This window comes from Falco naumanni, chromosome 8 (genome assembly GCF_017639655.2).
Source record: "Falco naumanni isolate bFalNau1 chromosome 8, bFalNau1.pat, whole genome shotgun sequence".
Lineage (NCBI taxonomy): Eukaryota > Metazoa > Chordata > Aves > Falconiformes > Falconidae > Falco > Falco naumanni.
In genome coordinates this window covers 18644634-18660941 of record NC_054061.1, presented here as the reverse complement: position 1 = coordinate 18660941, position 16308 = coordinate 18644634, and the positions used below count along the sequence as shown (strand labels likewise).

At 54.3% G+C, this 16308-nt stretch overlaps 1 protein-coding gene across 1 annotated transcript in view; it reads right to left on the bottom strand.

The window, feature by feature from the left end:
* FGF18 (fibroblast growth factor 18) overlaps positions 1-13904 on the bottom strand; it is a 73045-nt gene extending 59141 nt beyond the window's left edge. The window contains exons 1-2 of the mRNA XM_040605191.1: positions 13594-13904; positions 13290-13326 (exon numbers count right to left, since the gene is read on the bottom strand). Coding sequence (XP_040461125.1) covers positions 13290-13326; positions 13594-13625 — 69 coding nt within the window. The 5' untranslated portion in view covers positions 13626-13904. The remainder of the gene's footprint in view (positions 1-13289; positions 13327-13593) is intronic.
* Between the last annotated feature and the right edge of the window lie 2404 nt (positions 13905-16308).

Below are 16308 nucleotides of genomic sequence, written 5' to 3'. Positions count from 1 at the left end.
TACCACTGATGCAACCCCCAGCCTGCTGTCTTGGGCTAACGGGCTGTGCGAGCATTTCCACTCTGACTTATCAGCTCTGCTCCAGGCTGCTCCACGGAGTGCCCACAAAATCCATCAGCCATTAAGAAGGAGCAATCAAAAAAATATTCCGACTGGGTTGGTGTGTAAAAGCTCTTCCTCCACCTGAGCCAGCCATCACCCCATACCTGCCAATAGCCATGAAACTTTTCCTTCCCCAAAAGTGCTTTGAAATCCATTCTCAAGCCCTATTATCTCTCCTGTTTATACCGCACTCCTTCTATTATCGAGAAATCTCCGAGTAATTTAGAAGCCCACAAGCTCCTGCACTAACAGGGCAATAAATCACATTTATATACCCCATTGCCTACTGTTCGCAGGGCTGTGGTGCCGAGCCGGGCAGCCAGCGGCCAGGTGACACAGGGCGGCAGGGACAGCCACTGCCTCCCCTAGCCCCCCCACCTCCGTGGCACGCAAGCTGGGCACAGCAGTAGGCACTTGTGTCCTGCACGGTCCAGGCGTTGATTTTTTAAGTATCCAGAGAGGATTCCAGCCTGTCCCCTACCTCCCTGTGTTCTCCCCATCTGATACTGACACAAGCACACAAAAGAGGGTTTTCTTTTCACAAAATCAAACCAAAGGAGGAGGATGTTTTTGGCCATTTTCCTCAAGGAAAGACGTTGCCCATCTAATAATCCCTAAATGGGCAGTGGGTTGTTGGGCTTTCATGTGTGCCTCTGAGCCTCCCCTCACCGTGCCAGGTTGCTGGTTTTCTTTTCCACAGAGTTGCAAAACCCCTGAATAACAAGGTTTGTGCATGGAAGTGCTGACACAAACCTTAACTACAGCATCCTGAACATGATACCAGAATAAGGACGCTCCCTGTGTGGCCCAGCGTATGGATAAATAAAGCATTTCAGCAGCCAGCGCCGACAGATCATAAACCTCCACGAGCATAAATACCAACAACAACCCAAAAAAGATTAGAGGGTTTACGGGCGAGGCAGGCTGGGATGATTTAGAGTTGGGGTGGAAGGGTCATTATTGCTGAATAGGTGGGGGCGAGCGGGCCAAAGAAATCAATAAACCATTCTGCTCCCAGGGAAGGAAGGGGCCACGCTAATTGTGCAAACGCACATTTTCCGTTCGAGGCTGGAGATCTCCAGCTCACCCAACACGGGTGGATATAGGGAACGCGCACTACCTTGCCAGGAAGCAAGGACTTCACCCCGAGACATGTACCCCAGGAGCTTCATCACTCAGGAGAGCTCACCTAAGCACCTGGTGACAGCCCGGCTTCATATGAACACAGACCCAGGTCACGTTCATCTCCAGCTCCATCAATTTAATTTTTTATGAAGTTAATATATAGCTGGGATAAGGATCTCAGTTACTTTCTGCACCACCGTCCAGTCAGAGCTTTTCCAGTGCTCAGTCCCAGCACCCTACAACCAACTGACAGGTTGCGCCAGCACCGGTTGTCTTCAAGCACCAAAGACAATCTTTGGGACTGCTTCACCCCTGATAAAACAACCACGTTAGCAAGTTGCCACGCTTGCGTTGGAGGTTGCCCCAAAATGAGCCACAACAGATCACTGCATCCTACAGCAAAGACGGACACAAAGCCTGGTGGGCGGGCTGCCCGGCACACAACTGCTGAGGCACAGAGTTCAAAGGCGACAAGCGATTCCTCCTCTGCCTCTCCTCTCCTTCAGTCCTCCTCATTCCCAATTCTTCTAGCTTTCCCCCCTCACTTTCTTTCTAGGGAACAGAGCAACGGCAAAAGGACACCAGCGCTGGAGAGTGAAACCAACTTACAGACAGAATAAATATATACTAAAAAAATAAATATTTGTACCTAATGGGCCAACATACCTAAAAGCCCACCTGTGGGACATACCACGGGAGGTCATTCAGGGAACTGGCAGACATGGCAATGCCCATTATTCCCGTTATTCCCATGAAGAAACCCAAGCTCACAAGCATGTACAAGTGCAAAAGCTGACAACCTTCCTTCCCGGCTAACCAGAGCTGATGTTGGCGGTAAAAGTACAGGAACCTGCTCTGGTCCCTCTGTGTGAGCCAGTCTCCTCCTCTGCTGCCTTTCCAGAGATATTTAAAGAGAACACTTTTTATATCAATTAATAAAATAACTCAAAACCTGTCCAGGTCATGTCAAGCTTACTGCCTGCAGTTAATAGATTTCAGCTTTACTTGAGATCTTGAGAGTTTTTAAAATCAGTAATTTCATCTTCCCTCCAGAAATAAATTCCTCAATGGTTTCACCATGAAAATATTCCTAGGAACGGACAATTCTGCTGCTGATGTGCTAAAGACAGCACACGAAAAAATAATCAGATTAACACTGAGCCTTATCAGAAGTATGGCATAAACCATGTGTTGAATTTAATCCAAACCAAACTGTCAATCTGCCTTCAGGATCCGATGTAACAAACATGAACTCAGGGCCAGAAATGGAAAGCACGGTTTGTTTTCTAATAGAAGATTTGTACTGATCGCTATTAGCTGTGCTCCTGCGTGGAAATCTTTACACTGCAAATGTCAGACAAATAGGATTTCTTATCTTTCTGCTTTGCTGAGTTAGGGAAAAGTTTCATTTTATTTTAATTAATTTAGATTGCAGGTTTCCCATTATTAGGGAACAATTTTCAACAGTTTGGGAAAATAAATCCTTTTTGAAACATTTCAAATAGGGCAAAAAAGAAAAAGAGGCGTTACCATCACTAAGGCACCTTCTGAGGTTTAGGCTGCTGCATCCCCATGCAGCTTGTGGGTACCAGGGAAAGCCCAACACGCTTTGCTGCATCCATCACCAGTCACCAGCTGGTGCTGGGAGGAAACTCAGGCCAGGGGCTAAGGAGATGTTAAGACATGAAGCTGGAGATTCCCCAACAGCCCTTTCTTTTAACCACCAGCATTCGTGGTTACAGCACTGGGATGCTGTAAAGCACTGTGCCCCAGCCCAGTCATCCCCACCCCCTTGCTCCCCAAGCATCCCTCTGCAAGGAGACCTGCAGCAGCGGCTCAGCACCCTGCGGGGCCGGCACACGGATGGTACCAATGCAACAGTACGAACAGTTTCCCGTTTGGTCTGGAAATACCTGGAGCTCCCCGCCTCGCCAGCCCTGCCACCCGACTCAGACCAGCTTTGCTAGCACAGCCCCCTGGCCCCGTGTCAGTGTTGGCACTGATTTTCTTTAGAAGTGAAACCCCACAACTTAACCCGGTGGTGTTCAGCTTCTTGGTACGCATGGTGCTGGTGCACGCTGGGGAAATCAGGCTCCCAGAAAGAAATGAAAACCACGCAAATAAATTCCATTTTCTTGTTTGCTAAATTCCAACAGCAATTAAATTCACATTACCTGCTCTTACAACATTGACAGCACAAAAGCAAGCCCTCTGCCTCTCTGGCAGACTATTCCCATTTAGCTGCTCCCTCTCCAAAGCAGCGAACGGAGCCTGGCTGACCAAGGAGCTGGAGGCACCGCTCCGATGCTCACGCCTGTGGGGTCAGGAGTGCAGATGCTGCTCTCAGGGTGCCTTGGGGGCACAGGACAGCCCTGTCCCCCCCTTGCCAGTGCTTTCATGGCTCAGCAGCACCTTACACAGGTTAGGGAGGCAACCCCAGCAAAGCACCGGAGCAGGCGCCTCCTTCACCGCATCCACATCTGAAGGCACCTGCACACCTCTAAAAATTCAGCCCTGCAATCGAGCTGTCAATTTTGCCACAAACTGGTCAGTTTGGCTCGCGGGTCAGAAGAGCTCCCTTGTCGGGGCTGAGGCAACGCTATTTCACACTCACAACATACACACGTGTAACTGGCGCAGAGCCTGCGGCTGGCCAGCGTGGCCGGACAGAGCTGCCCTCACTCCTCCCTTCCAACCCCAGACATGCCAGTTTTGCTGAGCACTGAGAACCCCGACGCGGAACCGTGCGTGCTCGCCTTTGCACCGCAAAGTTCCCCGTCCCTGACCGCCCCGTGGGCCGGCTGCCTTGTCGCTCAGCAGAACACCCAACAGAGTTTCACATCTAATTTCAGGTGAAGCTTGTAGAACTGCCTGTTCCCCAGGGTAAAAACGTCATGCGTGCACGGCATCAAACATTATTCCCGTAAAAGGCCCCAACAATCAGACCTGCTGGTTTTCCTATTGATTGCTGGGGGGCTGTTTGCTATTCTGATCTCAGCTGGTCGGAAGTCTCCCCAATCACTGCAAGGTCGCGACCACAGGGTCAGAAACCTGCACTGCATACATCATAATTTATTTTACAGATAATCAATACCGCGCTGCGCGATGCAATCTTACAGTACAGCCTCACACTGAGGGACTGATGCTACTCATACAGGACTGTGACCTTAAGGCCTGGCAGCTTAAGGGGGTCAAAATCAGCTTTCGTCTTATAGTTGAAAATCACAGCTGGAAATGGGAGTGTGCACCCCACTCGTTAGTTTGTACATTCCTATAACCGAGTCAAATTCTGCCTACGGATTGAATCCAGCTTGGGAAAATAAATATTACTGTCCATTCAGGTTCATGTCTAACAGTTGGAGAGGAGAAGCTCAAGGAGCAGCATGGTCAGCGAACTGCCCAGGGTCTGCAGGGAAGGAGGGGACCCCAGTCCCACCTGCGGGTGAGGGAACCCCTGGGACGGCAGCCCTGCAGCACCAGCTTCCCACTGCATCCCTCTCTTCAGACGGATGAATGGCAACAGAGAAGCAGCAAAATGCCCTGCATCAATATTGTCCTTCATCCCATTTTCTAATTTATATCCCCAGGGCTTCATATGCCACCAGCCATGCCCACGGCCACCCAGCACACACCCTGCAAGCCCAACTATTTACCAGGCTCACCACTGTGTTTTCCTGTTAATTCTAGATTTCTGCCGGAGTAGCTCGGGGTATTCCAAAAGATACAACAGCTTTTTAACAAGCTGTCCTTAAAAATGATGCCAAAGATAGTATTTTAGCAAGAAAGAAAGGGATTTGAAATATGCAGCAGGAGCAAAAGGAACTGGGAGGAATAAGGAGTGCTGGAAATATCTTGTAGGAAGAGCAATCCGTTATTAATTAATTGCTGCATTCTGGCATTCTGGTACTTGTATCCATGCAATATGCAGTTCCCTGGGACCTTCACCAAGGTTTTACATTCATCAACCTGATTTGGATTATAAAACATTAAGAGAGGAAGCAGAGGGCACACCAGCCCCTTGCCCCTCTGCTCGCCCTCAGCGCTGTCCCCTCATTGTTTGCAGGATCTGGCCCCTCAGCCAGGCCATGGCTCGGGGCTCTGCCTCCCCCCCGGGGTAGCCCCGGCACCCCCAGTCTGCCCCCCAAACCCGGGAGAGCACTGCCTCGCTGTCCATCGCAGCGTGGGGCAAACCCAGGGACCAGGCCCTGCCTCACCTGCCTTCCTCACTGCCACACATGAGCGGGACCACCGGACTGCTCCCCACTGCCCGCGGTTTATCCCGATTCAAGTGCTCCCCGAGGCAGGGGCTGTGAGCACCCAGCACCGCAGCTCACATCTTCGCCTTTGCCTCCCCACTGGCCCCGAGGCAGAGCCCACCTCAGGCAGCATCGACGGGCTCGCGCTCGGCCACAGCCACGGAGCAGCAGCCGCACCACACCGAGAGAGGAGCTATGGCAGAAGGCTGCTGCTAGATGCTGTTATTGCATTCTAAGGCCATAGAATCATAGAATCACAGAATCGTTTAGGTTGGAAAAGATCTTTACGCTCATTGAGACCGACTGTTAACCCAGCACTGCCAAGCCCTCCACTAAACCCTGTCCCTAAGCGCCACATCTACAGGTCTTTTAAACACCTCCAGGGATGGTGACTCAACCACTTCCCTGGGCAGCCTGTTCCAGGGCTTGATAAACCTTTTGGTGAAGAAATTTTTCCTAATATCAGATCTAAACCTCCCCTGGCACAACTTGAGGCTGTTTCCTCTTGTCCTAAAGGTCAGTATGTTAAAGCCATTGTGGATTTCTTGGCAGCACGACCCCTTTTCCGCTGGCTGCAGTGGAATAAAGCAGATAACCTCACGAAGAAGCAAATGTGTGCAGCGAGCAGGGTGTCAGCGGCATCTGGCAAAGGGCAGGGTGCTGTGCTGGGGGAGGGTGTGCTGTTGCTATGTGGAAAACACTGCCCTGTGGTTTAGCTTGAAATCCAGCTGTTGGTGCAGGCAGGGAGGTGTCCAAGCCCTGCCCGGGAGCCCTGCCCCATGTTGAAGTGAGCTGGCGAGCCCGGTGCGGGGGCACGAACCCCACCGCCTGCCCCTGGCCAGGCAGGGAAGATTGGCACATGGGCTCCCACCCACTGCAGCCCCCTGCGCAGCACGGAGCTCGCACAAAGGGAAACACGCAGACCATGACAGACTAAGCCTCCTCCTTCCTCTCTCTGTTCCCCTTTCTTTCTCTTCATGCTATGGCGAGGCTACTGAATGCCAATAGGAAAATACTTTGGCAGAGCCAGACAGTCTTTTCTATTTCAGGGGTTTTTATTTCTTACTTTCCCTCCAGCTGCTTCGCTGGATACCTAATCCTCCACGGACATCTGGAGAGGTACCAGGACACAGAAGCAACATACCAGGTAGGCAGCGTAATGCACAGCTCTGCATAATTTCTGGTTGTACCTGCTGTTAGGGCACAGCAGGCGACCAAAACACAAAAAGCCAGGGAAGGAAAATTAAAAAAAGGTTCAGACCTGTTGGGGCCACAGATTCCCACGTGGAAGCCCCCGGTATCAGCAGCAGAGCATTGGGAGGTCACACTTTGCAGCAGAGCATCTCTTTTGGAAGCATCTTGGGGGTTCCCGCCTGCCAGCCCTGTCGGAGGAGGCAAAAGCCCTGGCAGCAGGTATCCATAGCCCTGCCCAGGCACCAAGGGCAGCCACTCCTCTTGAAATCATGCTGCTCCCTGAATATATTTTTCACTTGCACTTGTTACAACTGGTATCTAAAGTGTCCGTAGCTGGGGAAAATCAAAGCAAAAGCAGCTATCGCTCAGTGAGAACAGAGAGGGGAGAGGAGAGAATGTGACAGGGGTTCCCAGCTCCTACAGAAAGGAAGAGACCCATAAAAATACTACCAAGGATGTGGGAAGTAGCTTTATAGATCAAAAATACTATTTTCAGCCCCAGGGGAGTCTTTCCTTTGAGCTCAGACTCCCACAGCGGAGGGACATATCCACTCACCCAGCTGAACAGCTTGGCGCTTACAGCAAAATCCAACATCCTGAGTGGCCACCTGCACGCCCCCGATGATGTGCGCCCTACCTGAGCCCCTGGAAGCCCTCAGCAGTCCCCCCTGCCTGCCCTTTGCCAAAGAACCCACCACCAGCTGCATGGCCATGTCCCAAATCCACCCGCTGGCCTTGGGAAGCATCACCCTTTACCTGTTCCACTCTTTTCCTTCCCGCCTCGGTAATCGATGCCCAAACTGCTCCTCAGGTAGAAAACAAGTAGGGTCTGAGCGGGCATCTTTCCTGCAAAACCCAGCACTCCTCCAAACCCAACATCACTCATCTCCATCCACCCTTGGATGTGCCAGGTGCAATAAGGAAAGCAATAGAAATTACATAGAACAACCACGATGTGCCCAGCTATCTCAAACAGGGGAAGCCTGAACCCCGCATCTGCTGTACCCTTCTACATGCTCTCCTCAACAACACCCAGGTCCTCCTCTGGTTCTCTAAAGCGCCTTGCACATCTTGCACAAAAAAGCAAAGTGCAATCCATGCAGGTGTGCAGATTGAAGCCTCCAAGCAGCAGCCCTGCTGTGCTGCCCATTGCCACACGCAGAAAATGCCAAGTTCACCTCTGTTTCTGTCTCGCTGGGATGGGGAACCTGGAAACCAGCTTTGTCCTTGCAAATCTTCCCACTCAACATGTGTGTGAGGGGTTCCCTGGCACAGGACCTGCCCCAGCACATCGAAGGGCTGGGGACTGTGGGAAGAAAAGGCAGCACGTGCCCAGGTCAGGCAGCTGACGGCCGCCATGGGGGTCACAGGCTGTGTTACCCTCCATCCACATGGGAGCAAGACCCCCATCTGCACACACCCTCCACTCATCTCAGTCTCGTTTCTCCTATGGGAGAACCGAAGAATGTGCCAGCACAAGAGCCAGGCCGCTGCCGCTCTGCGGGGCCGGGCTTCCCTGCTCCAGCCCAGTCACCCGCTCCAGTTTGCCTCCTCTTCCTCCACAAGCCTGAGCTCTCTGGAGAGCAGGAGGCAGAAGCAGGGCATGAGGGCCAGCTTCAGGACACAGCACTTCATAGACTGGTGCAATGAGTCAGCAGGGGGGAATAAGAATCCCTTGTGGCAAGCAGCATGGCTGGTTCCTGGAGAGCAAGGAGGTTTTAAACAGGATCAAACAATTTAATATGGAACCAAACCTTTCCTCTGCAGGTTGCAGCCTAGCAGAGCCACCCAAGCAGGCACCACATCCACCGCCACGAGTCCAGCAGCAGCACAGATCCAAAGCCGTGGATCATATCATCAACTCCAGCCTGTGATGGGGTCATGCACTTCATCAACATCGCCGAGTTCCTCCTCCTCCTCTAATTAAAAGAGGCTTTGCTTATGCAGTTTCTCTTGTCTTCTCACTGCCTAATAATTTAAGAGTCGGCTACGATCAGAAAAATCAACAGAAAACTTCCCAGCCTCTCTCAGACTACCTCTGCCATATTTTGTCCTTCACAGCGTTGCTTCTACAACCCGTATGTTAGCAGCCCCGCACGAGCACAGGCTGGGCCAGCTCAGGTGGGCGTTGCAGCGCGGCAGCAACCACAGCGAGACAAGACTGGAAAGCGGAACTCACTTCAGACGTTTTCAGGGAGGTGGGCTACCTCCACCTGAGGGGGTCCAGACACCCACAGGGAGCAGGAGGCAGGTGCCGGCACAGGGGTGCTGTGCTGAGAACTCGGTGGTCCTACCCCGGGCTGGGCGGAGATGGCAAGCACAGGGTCTCACAGCCTGGGAGCCAGAGGGTGCTGGTCCCCTGCCGAGCCTCAGGCTTTGCCACCAGCAGCAGAGCACTCCACCACATCAAAGAAGCACCTGCCCTATCCCACAGCACAGGCCTGAAGAGCGAATCAGTGGTGCCCGAGCCCCAGAGCCTCCACCCCTGGCAGCACACGCAGCCTTGGCCACAGCCTCAAGACAGATGCTCACGCCACCCAAGGAAGGAGGGAGCAGGTGGGTGCCCACCTGTGGGGAAGGTGGATGTGAGAATAACCCCACTGGGGTCAGGCGGTCCAGCACCCTGCCTTCCGCGCCAACCACCAGCACTACTGGCGAGGGCAGAGCACGGGGACCCTTGGCTCCAGCACCACTCCACGCCTGCAGAAGGGGTGACCAGAAGCCCTGGCCAGGCAAGCTGTGACAAGGACCATGCTCTGGCTTCTCCACAACAGTGTCCCCAGTGCCATTCGGTGGCACTCGCGGCCGACCACCCCGGGAGGCGGCTGTGGAGCAGCAGATGGGGAGAGGGGAGGGAGCCGCTCAGCAGGCTCACGCCTCTGACATGTGCTGCACACAGCTCCGCCAGACCGCAGGATCTGGCTCACTGAATGTGTGGAAGCAACACTCCTCTGTGTCTCACTTTACAAAGCCCCAAACAATAACTGTCTGTCGCTGCACAGGAGCTTAGGAGAAATAAGTTGCTATTGGCATGGTGTGCGGCAGCCTTCCTCTTACACAACACCAGCAGATGTGAAAATAGCCCGGTGCTGCCTTGTGCGCTCCTCTGACCTCCTGTTTGCTTCTGGATCAGATTCCAAAGCTGGATCTTAACCTACAAGAGCCATAAAAGCAAAGGATTTGGCCCTATCAGGGACCTCTTCCTAATCTAACACAGATGCACTTCATGTAGGAGAACACGCTGAGGTTTATCAGGGCAGGGAAGAGGCTGAGGCAGCACGAGCCTCCACTCCACAGCGTGGCCAGGGCAGCCCACGCCGGCATCGTCCCATACTCCAGCCGACAACGCGCTGGAGGTGGCCCAGGGGCAGAAGAGCTGGAAGCTCTCACAAACGCAAAACTTGGCATCCTACTGCTCAGCCTGCACCAAAGCTGCTTCCAGCCCCCACCTGACCCGGCAAAGGGGGACATCTGAGCTCCTGAGGTCCCATGTCCCTGACCCCAGTGTCCTAAAGGACCACTGGGGCTGCCAGAGCTGGTACAGCATGGGAGCCTCCCTCCATCCACACAAGGTGCTCCTGGGGTTTCTCACCCATGTGAAGAGCAGGGAGCGACTCCAGAACCAAACACAAAACCGCTCCAGGACATACGGAGGGAAAAAGCATGTGGAGGACAAATTGCTCCCAGAAACGTGAAAAGGCACTGAGAGAATTAAACCAAAGGATGCTAAAGATAAGAATAGAAGGAGAGTTTAATAACCAGTGGTGAAAGGGTACCCCTAAGAACAACCTGCATAAATAAATTAATCTCTCCAGTGTCCCCAGGGATATCCAGTGTCCCTGCTGCCCTCGGGACTGCAGCAACGCCAAGCAGCAGAGGAACTTCCCAAGATGCAAGAGAAGAAAACAAGACAGGGACATCGCTACCATGGGGGAAGGGACCGGAGAACGAGGTGTCCTCCTCACAGCCCGACAAGGTACAGGGCTGCTCTCACAGCCGCTGGTACCCATCGCCTGTGCTCCAGCAGCGCTCCCCTCTGACCCGCCATGCGCCACTCCCTGTTGTCCCTTGGTGGAAACGTCACCTGACAGCAAAGCCCTGGAGGACCCCAACTCATCCAGGAGACTAAATCCTGCTGTAACCCCCCACACACCCTCCGAGCTTGCCACGGTCTGGGCTGGGAAATGCACCTGCGGGGCTGCCACAACCTACCCTCAAGCGATGCTACACCGACCGGGTCACCTGCGGCACTGTGGACACAGGCTCGGGGGCTGCGGAAAGCTCTGGGCCAGCAGCTGAGCTGACATGCCACCTAACTGCGGGCAGCTTGCACGTCACACACCACGGGCTTTGTACGCGCTTAACTAACAGAAGATACAAAATACCTAAGCTGTGGTATTTTGCCCCAGAATCCCTCCAGCTCCAACACATGCTGGAGGGATTTCTACCTTTGCATGCAGAGCCAGAGGGTCACAGCCAGCAGCAGAGGAGCGTAATTCTAAGACTAACACGTGAGACGACCCGCTGATCATGGCTTGCATGGGAGGGTGAAAGGCGGCCTTAGAATATAATCCATTTCAGGCACTCTTAAATCTCTCCAATACAACACAGAGCCCTTTAAGCAAAACTAAACAACTTCCTTTAGCCTAAATAAATATTAAACCTAAGTGATGCATTAATTTACTCCAGTTCACCAAAGGCTAACTCCTACCCAAACTGATCATTATAAAAGAAATCCTATAATCCCTCGCTCCCATTCAGGCTCAAAACATGTAATCCCGTGAATAAATCCAGAAAGAAAGTGTAACAAAATGGGCAATAAAAACTTACAGCATTCACATCTTTTCATCTACCATTAATACTGTAAACACTCACTCGAAGGCCCTTGAGTATGACTAATCTAATGTTTTGGCTCCCAACGCTAATCGCCGAAAGAGCTCGCCTCTCGGTGTGACACCCAGCGAGACCCACCGCCCCTCCAGCCACGGCCCAGGACACCTCCGCGGCGCCCAGCCACAGCGAATCCCCGCCTCAAATCCCGCACAAGGCTGCAAAATCAGCACGAAATGGAGCAAGTATGGTTCTAATAGCACCAGAGCGCAGAGCTTCCCCCACCACCACCTTTTTTTTCCTTTTTTTTTTATTATTTTATTGCTTTGGAAGCCTGCGAGCTCCAACTGTATAAATGCCAATAACTTCCCAAGTTTTAAGGCTGCTGAAGTAAGAGATCAGATTTTAGCAAGTGCTTTCCAGGCAGCCAGCCAAACTTTTTCTGATTCACTAAAAGCACCAAAGGGAGGGGGAGAGGGAGGGGGCTGGAAGGCTGATTAACTTCAGTTACCGCACAAGCACAAAAAAATATCTCCCCGCTGCAAAGGGTGCCGTCGCTGCGAGCCCTGCGCAGCCTGTTATTCCTTGGGCTTGAAAAAAAAAAAAAAAAACCAAAAAAAAAAAAAAAAGCACCGGAGAAATACAGCAAACGCCTTCCAACCGCAGGGTAATTTACAGCTGTGGATCCTCTCCTGCCGAGGAGGCTGCGCCGCCGAGGGGAGGCTCTGCTGGTGTTAGGTTCGAGCTGCAGTTTTCAGAGGGGATGAGAAAAAGAATGTGACCGGGGATTTTTTTTGAGGGGTTGGGGAGCAGAGGATGGGGCTGGTTTGGGTTTTCGTTTGGCCGGAGGGATGGAGCCCCCTCCAAGGTCGCAGCTGTGCTCATGCGGGACCATCCCTCGCTGCCGTCGGGTGTCGGGGTGAGCAGGTGCAATCCCGGCCAAAGCACCGCACGGGGCCGAGGGGTGGCACGAGTGTCCCCCGGCCCTGCGGGACGGTGGGCTGGAGCCACTGGGACAGCGGCACCTGCTCTGCCTGGTCCCGCAGGTGGTCTGCTCCGGGATGCCCAGCTCAAATCCCCATCCCAAGGAGCTGCGTGGCCCTGGGGCTGTTGGGGGGCAGCAGCTGCCCTGGCACCCCCAGCCGCCGTCCCTGTCCCGCAGGCGCCTGGGCTACGGAGCCTCGGCGCTCAGGGTGTTCCTCCAACGGCTCCATTCCTGCCGAGGCAGGATCAAAGGCAGGATCTGACTTGGATGGCTTTCTACTGAATAATGGGGAGGGAGCACACAGCCTCCTTCTCCTGGCTAGGGAAACGCGTGTTTTTCAAAGTATCAGTTTTTGGGAGTAAGTTCCCTAGGAGAGGGGGGAGGAAATAAAAAAAGGGGGGAAAAAAATAGAAGAAAAGGAAAAGAGGGCGAGCAGAAGAGCGCCTGCTTTTCCAAGGCAAGTGCATCAATCAACGTTGTGCAAGGAGAGTCCAGCACTCCCTCTCACATCATTAGCCAGGCTAATGCACTCCAGAGGATCCCGCTAGGGCAGGCTACCGGCACCCGCACCGGGGCACCCCGCGCCCGCAGCGGGCACCCAGCGAGAGGGGCAGCCCCCTGCCAGGGCAAGTGACACTCCGGCATCTGGCGCGGGGAGCGGTTTAATACGTCTATAAAAACTAGAGGGGAAAAAAAGTGAAAGCCCCAGCCAAAAGTGCCTGGCACTGCGAGGTCAGCACGCCGCCTTTGTTTCTGTTTTACAACCAAAAGCGAAAGAGGACAGAAAGGACACGTACCTGTACCTGAAAGCACAGCAGCAGGAAATGTAAACATCTGGAGAGGAGAAAAAAAAAAAAAGCAACAAAAGATCAAATGATGCGGTAAAATGGTTAAAGTTGATATATTTTTTTTGCTTTGTTTTTGTTTGCGATTTTTTTAAAGGACACAGAGCGATGCTCTGCTTATGAAAAGGCTCGGGTCCCGATTACCACCTGATTGCAAGGAAAATGCAACCGGAGCCTCCAAAATGAAAGTTTAAAAAAAATAAAACCAACCAAAAAATTTAAAAAAAAATATTTAAAAAGATGCCATAATCCTTACAGGCAAGTGCAGGCTGAGAGCAGTGAATACATCGCTGGGCGAGGAGAGGGGGCAGGTCAGTGGCTTCACGCTAGCGGAGTGCAGTCCCCCACCGCCGCCCTGACATGGGAGCGATCCGGCCGGCGAGCTCCGCTCCGCTCCGCGCCGTTCCGCGCCGCTCCGCGCCGCCGAGAAGTTGTGGTACCGCCCGCTTTGCCTCCTCCGAGTGACTCGCTTAGGCATCAGCTCTCCTCTCCCCCTGTCTCTCCTCCTCCTCCTCCTCTCCCTCTCTCTCTCTCTCTCCGCCTTTGGGGGGATGAAGGTGCTTATTGTCAGTAACTTCCGATCATCAGCCAGTGCCCCCCCGCCCGCCCCCCGGGCCGGCCCTGCCAGGCGGAGAGAGAGCCTCTCCGCGGCCCCGCGCCCGCACAGCGCCGCCGCGCCCCGCTCCGCGCCCCGCTGCGCTCCGCTCGGCGCGGTGGCATGGCGCTGCGCGGGGCGCGGGCGGGAGGCGGGACCCGGGGCCCGCCCGGGCGGCCCCGCGGGGCTGGCACCGCCTGCGCGGGTGGCGCACCGCCTGCGCGGATAGCGCACCGCCTGCGCGGCGCGCCCAGGAGGGCAGGGGCGGCGCGGAAAGTATTTTTTTTTAGGAAAATAATGTATTAAGAAAAAAAAGGGGGGGGGGGGGGCGAGCGAGGCCGCGCCGCTCCGGTCCCCCTCCACGGCTCGCCCCGAAACACGAAGGGGTCCCCCCGCGCCCTGACACGCGTGAGCCGCGGCCGGTCCCGCACCGCGCTGGGCTCCGGGGGGCGGCGGGGCCCGGCGCTCTCTTACCTCCGGGCGCGTCCCGACCCCGGCGAGCCCCGGGCGGGCGGCAGCGGGGCCCCGGCGCGGCCCCCCGAGTACCGGGCACCCGCCGCCGGGGCCGGGACGAGCCGCGCCCGCCGGGGCCATGAGCCCGGCCCGGTGCCGCGGCGGTGCCGGCGGGGCTGCCCGGCGCTCCGGCACGCTTCGCCTGCCCTCCAGCGGCCGCGCCGCGCCCCGCACCGCCGGCCGGCTCCCGCAGCCCGGGGGGCACCGAACGGCTTCCCCCTCCTCGGGTTGCTGCGGTTTGGTGGTGGGGTGGGGTTTTTTTTTTAGCTAAAGAAAAAAAAAATTCGCACGCTGAGAGCGTGCGGTAACTCTTTCCCGGTCTCTGCAAGCTCGTTTATAGCAGACAAAATGCCAGGAACCGTTAACCTCCACGTACAGCCTAACTCCGAAGAGAGCCTAATGTCAGTTAACACCTTATTAAGTGAGAACATAACCATAGCTCATAACTCGGAGCTTTCCAAACTCTCCACTCGAGTACCAGCGCACGCCGGCACGGCACGTTGGGCCCTGCTGCTCCCGCATCTGGGGGACCAGAGTGCTCATCCCCCCTGCTCTCAGCCACAAACCAAGCAGCATCCTCCGTCCCTGGAGTTCCTTGCTGGGGACAGCTCAGACACAAATCACACTGGTTTTCAGCCCACAGTTCCAGGCCCAAGAGGCACAGAATACGTTACCATTTGAAAACAGTGATAAAGCAAATTCTTAGAAACCCCCCAGCGCCAGCACGCATATGGGACATATGCAATGGACTTCCCACTTCTGCTCTTAGGGATCCAGATGTAAAAAAAAAAAACCAAAAACCAAAAACCAAACCCAAAAAACCCACAACCCAAACTGCTACCAATTACTAACACCACCAACACCAGTGGCAGCACACGTCCCTGTCCCTGTGGTCCCATGGCACCTCGCCACAGCTGGAGGCTGTTTCCAAGGATGGCCAAGATCATCAGAGCCACCCTCCCAAGACCCACAGGTTGAGCTCCCCAGGGTGCCCCATGCAGAAACAGTACAAACAGAATCTGGCAATTCACAGGATGAGAGCATTTAGCTTAGATGTGAAAATATTTAGTATATTCCTAATCATCATCGAAGAGTCTTTTCCTCAAAGCAGTTTGGGTGGGGAGGAACCCAGCCTATGCTGCCTTGTGCCGTCAGGTGCTGCTCAGTCACCCAAGAGCAAGGCACCCCACGGCATGGGATCAAGCCCAGTGTTTCCATGAGCATCAGCCCATCACCCCGCTAAGCCCAGCGCCTGCTGCCCAAGGAGACCCTGCCCAGCACACACAGCAGCTAGGCAGAGCCAGAAGGCAATAATTCCTCTCTAACACCTGATTGTGGTCACCTGCAAGCATGAGCTTTGATTGCCCCTTCTTGACTGTCCTGACCACCAAAACTCAAAGCAATCAGAGAATTAATTGGAACTGTCTCAGAGACAGCCCTGGGGCAGGAGTCTGGCCCCAGTGGGTTTCTTTGGCCCTCCCTTAGGTAATTTTTTTCCCTTTAGCTCTTCTAGGTGCAAATGGAAGGCTGTAAAATCAATCTGCCCTAAATCCAAGGGGGAAGATAGCAGAGGGCGGCTGTGGGAAGCCTGCATGGTCCCTCTACTCAGCGGAGCTCCAGAAAAGGCCACCAAGACTCCCACTGATGGCTGGTGCACCACAGACCGCACCAGACCAAGGATGTCATCCTCAGCTGAAACCAGATTTCTGCAGCTCCACCAAGAGCCCATGTCACATTTCTCTCTTCCCAACCCCAGAATCACCCTTGAGGAAGCAGGGTCCATGCAGAAAATGGGTACCTGGAACTCAGTCCCCACCCTTACCGTGACAATGCCAGGGTGCTGCACTGTTACCAGGAGGCATT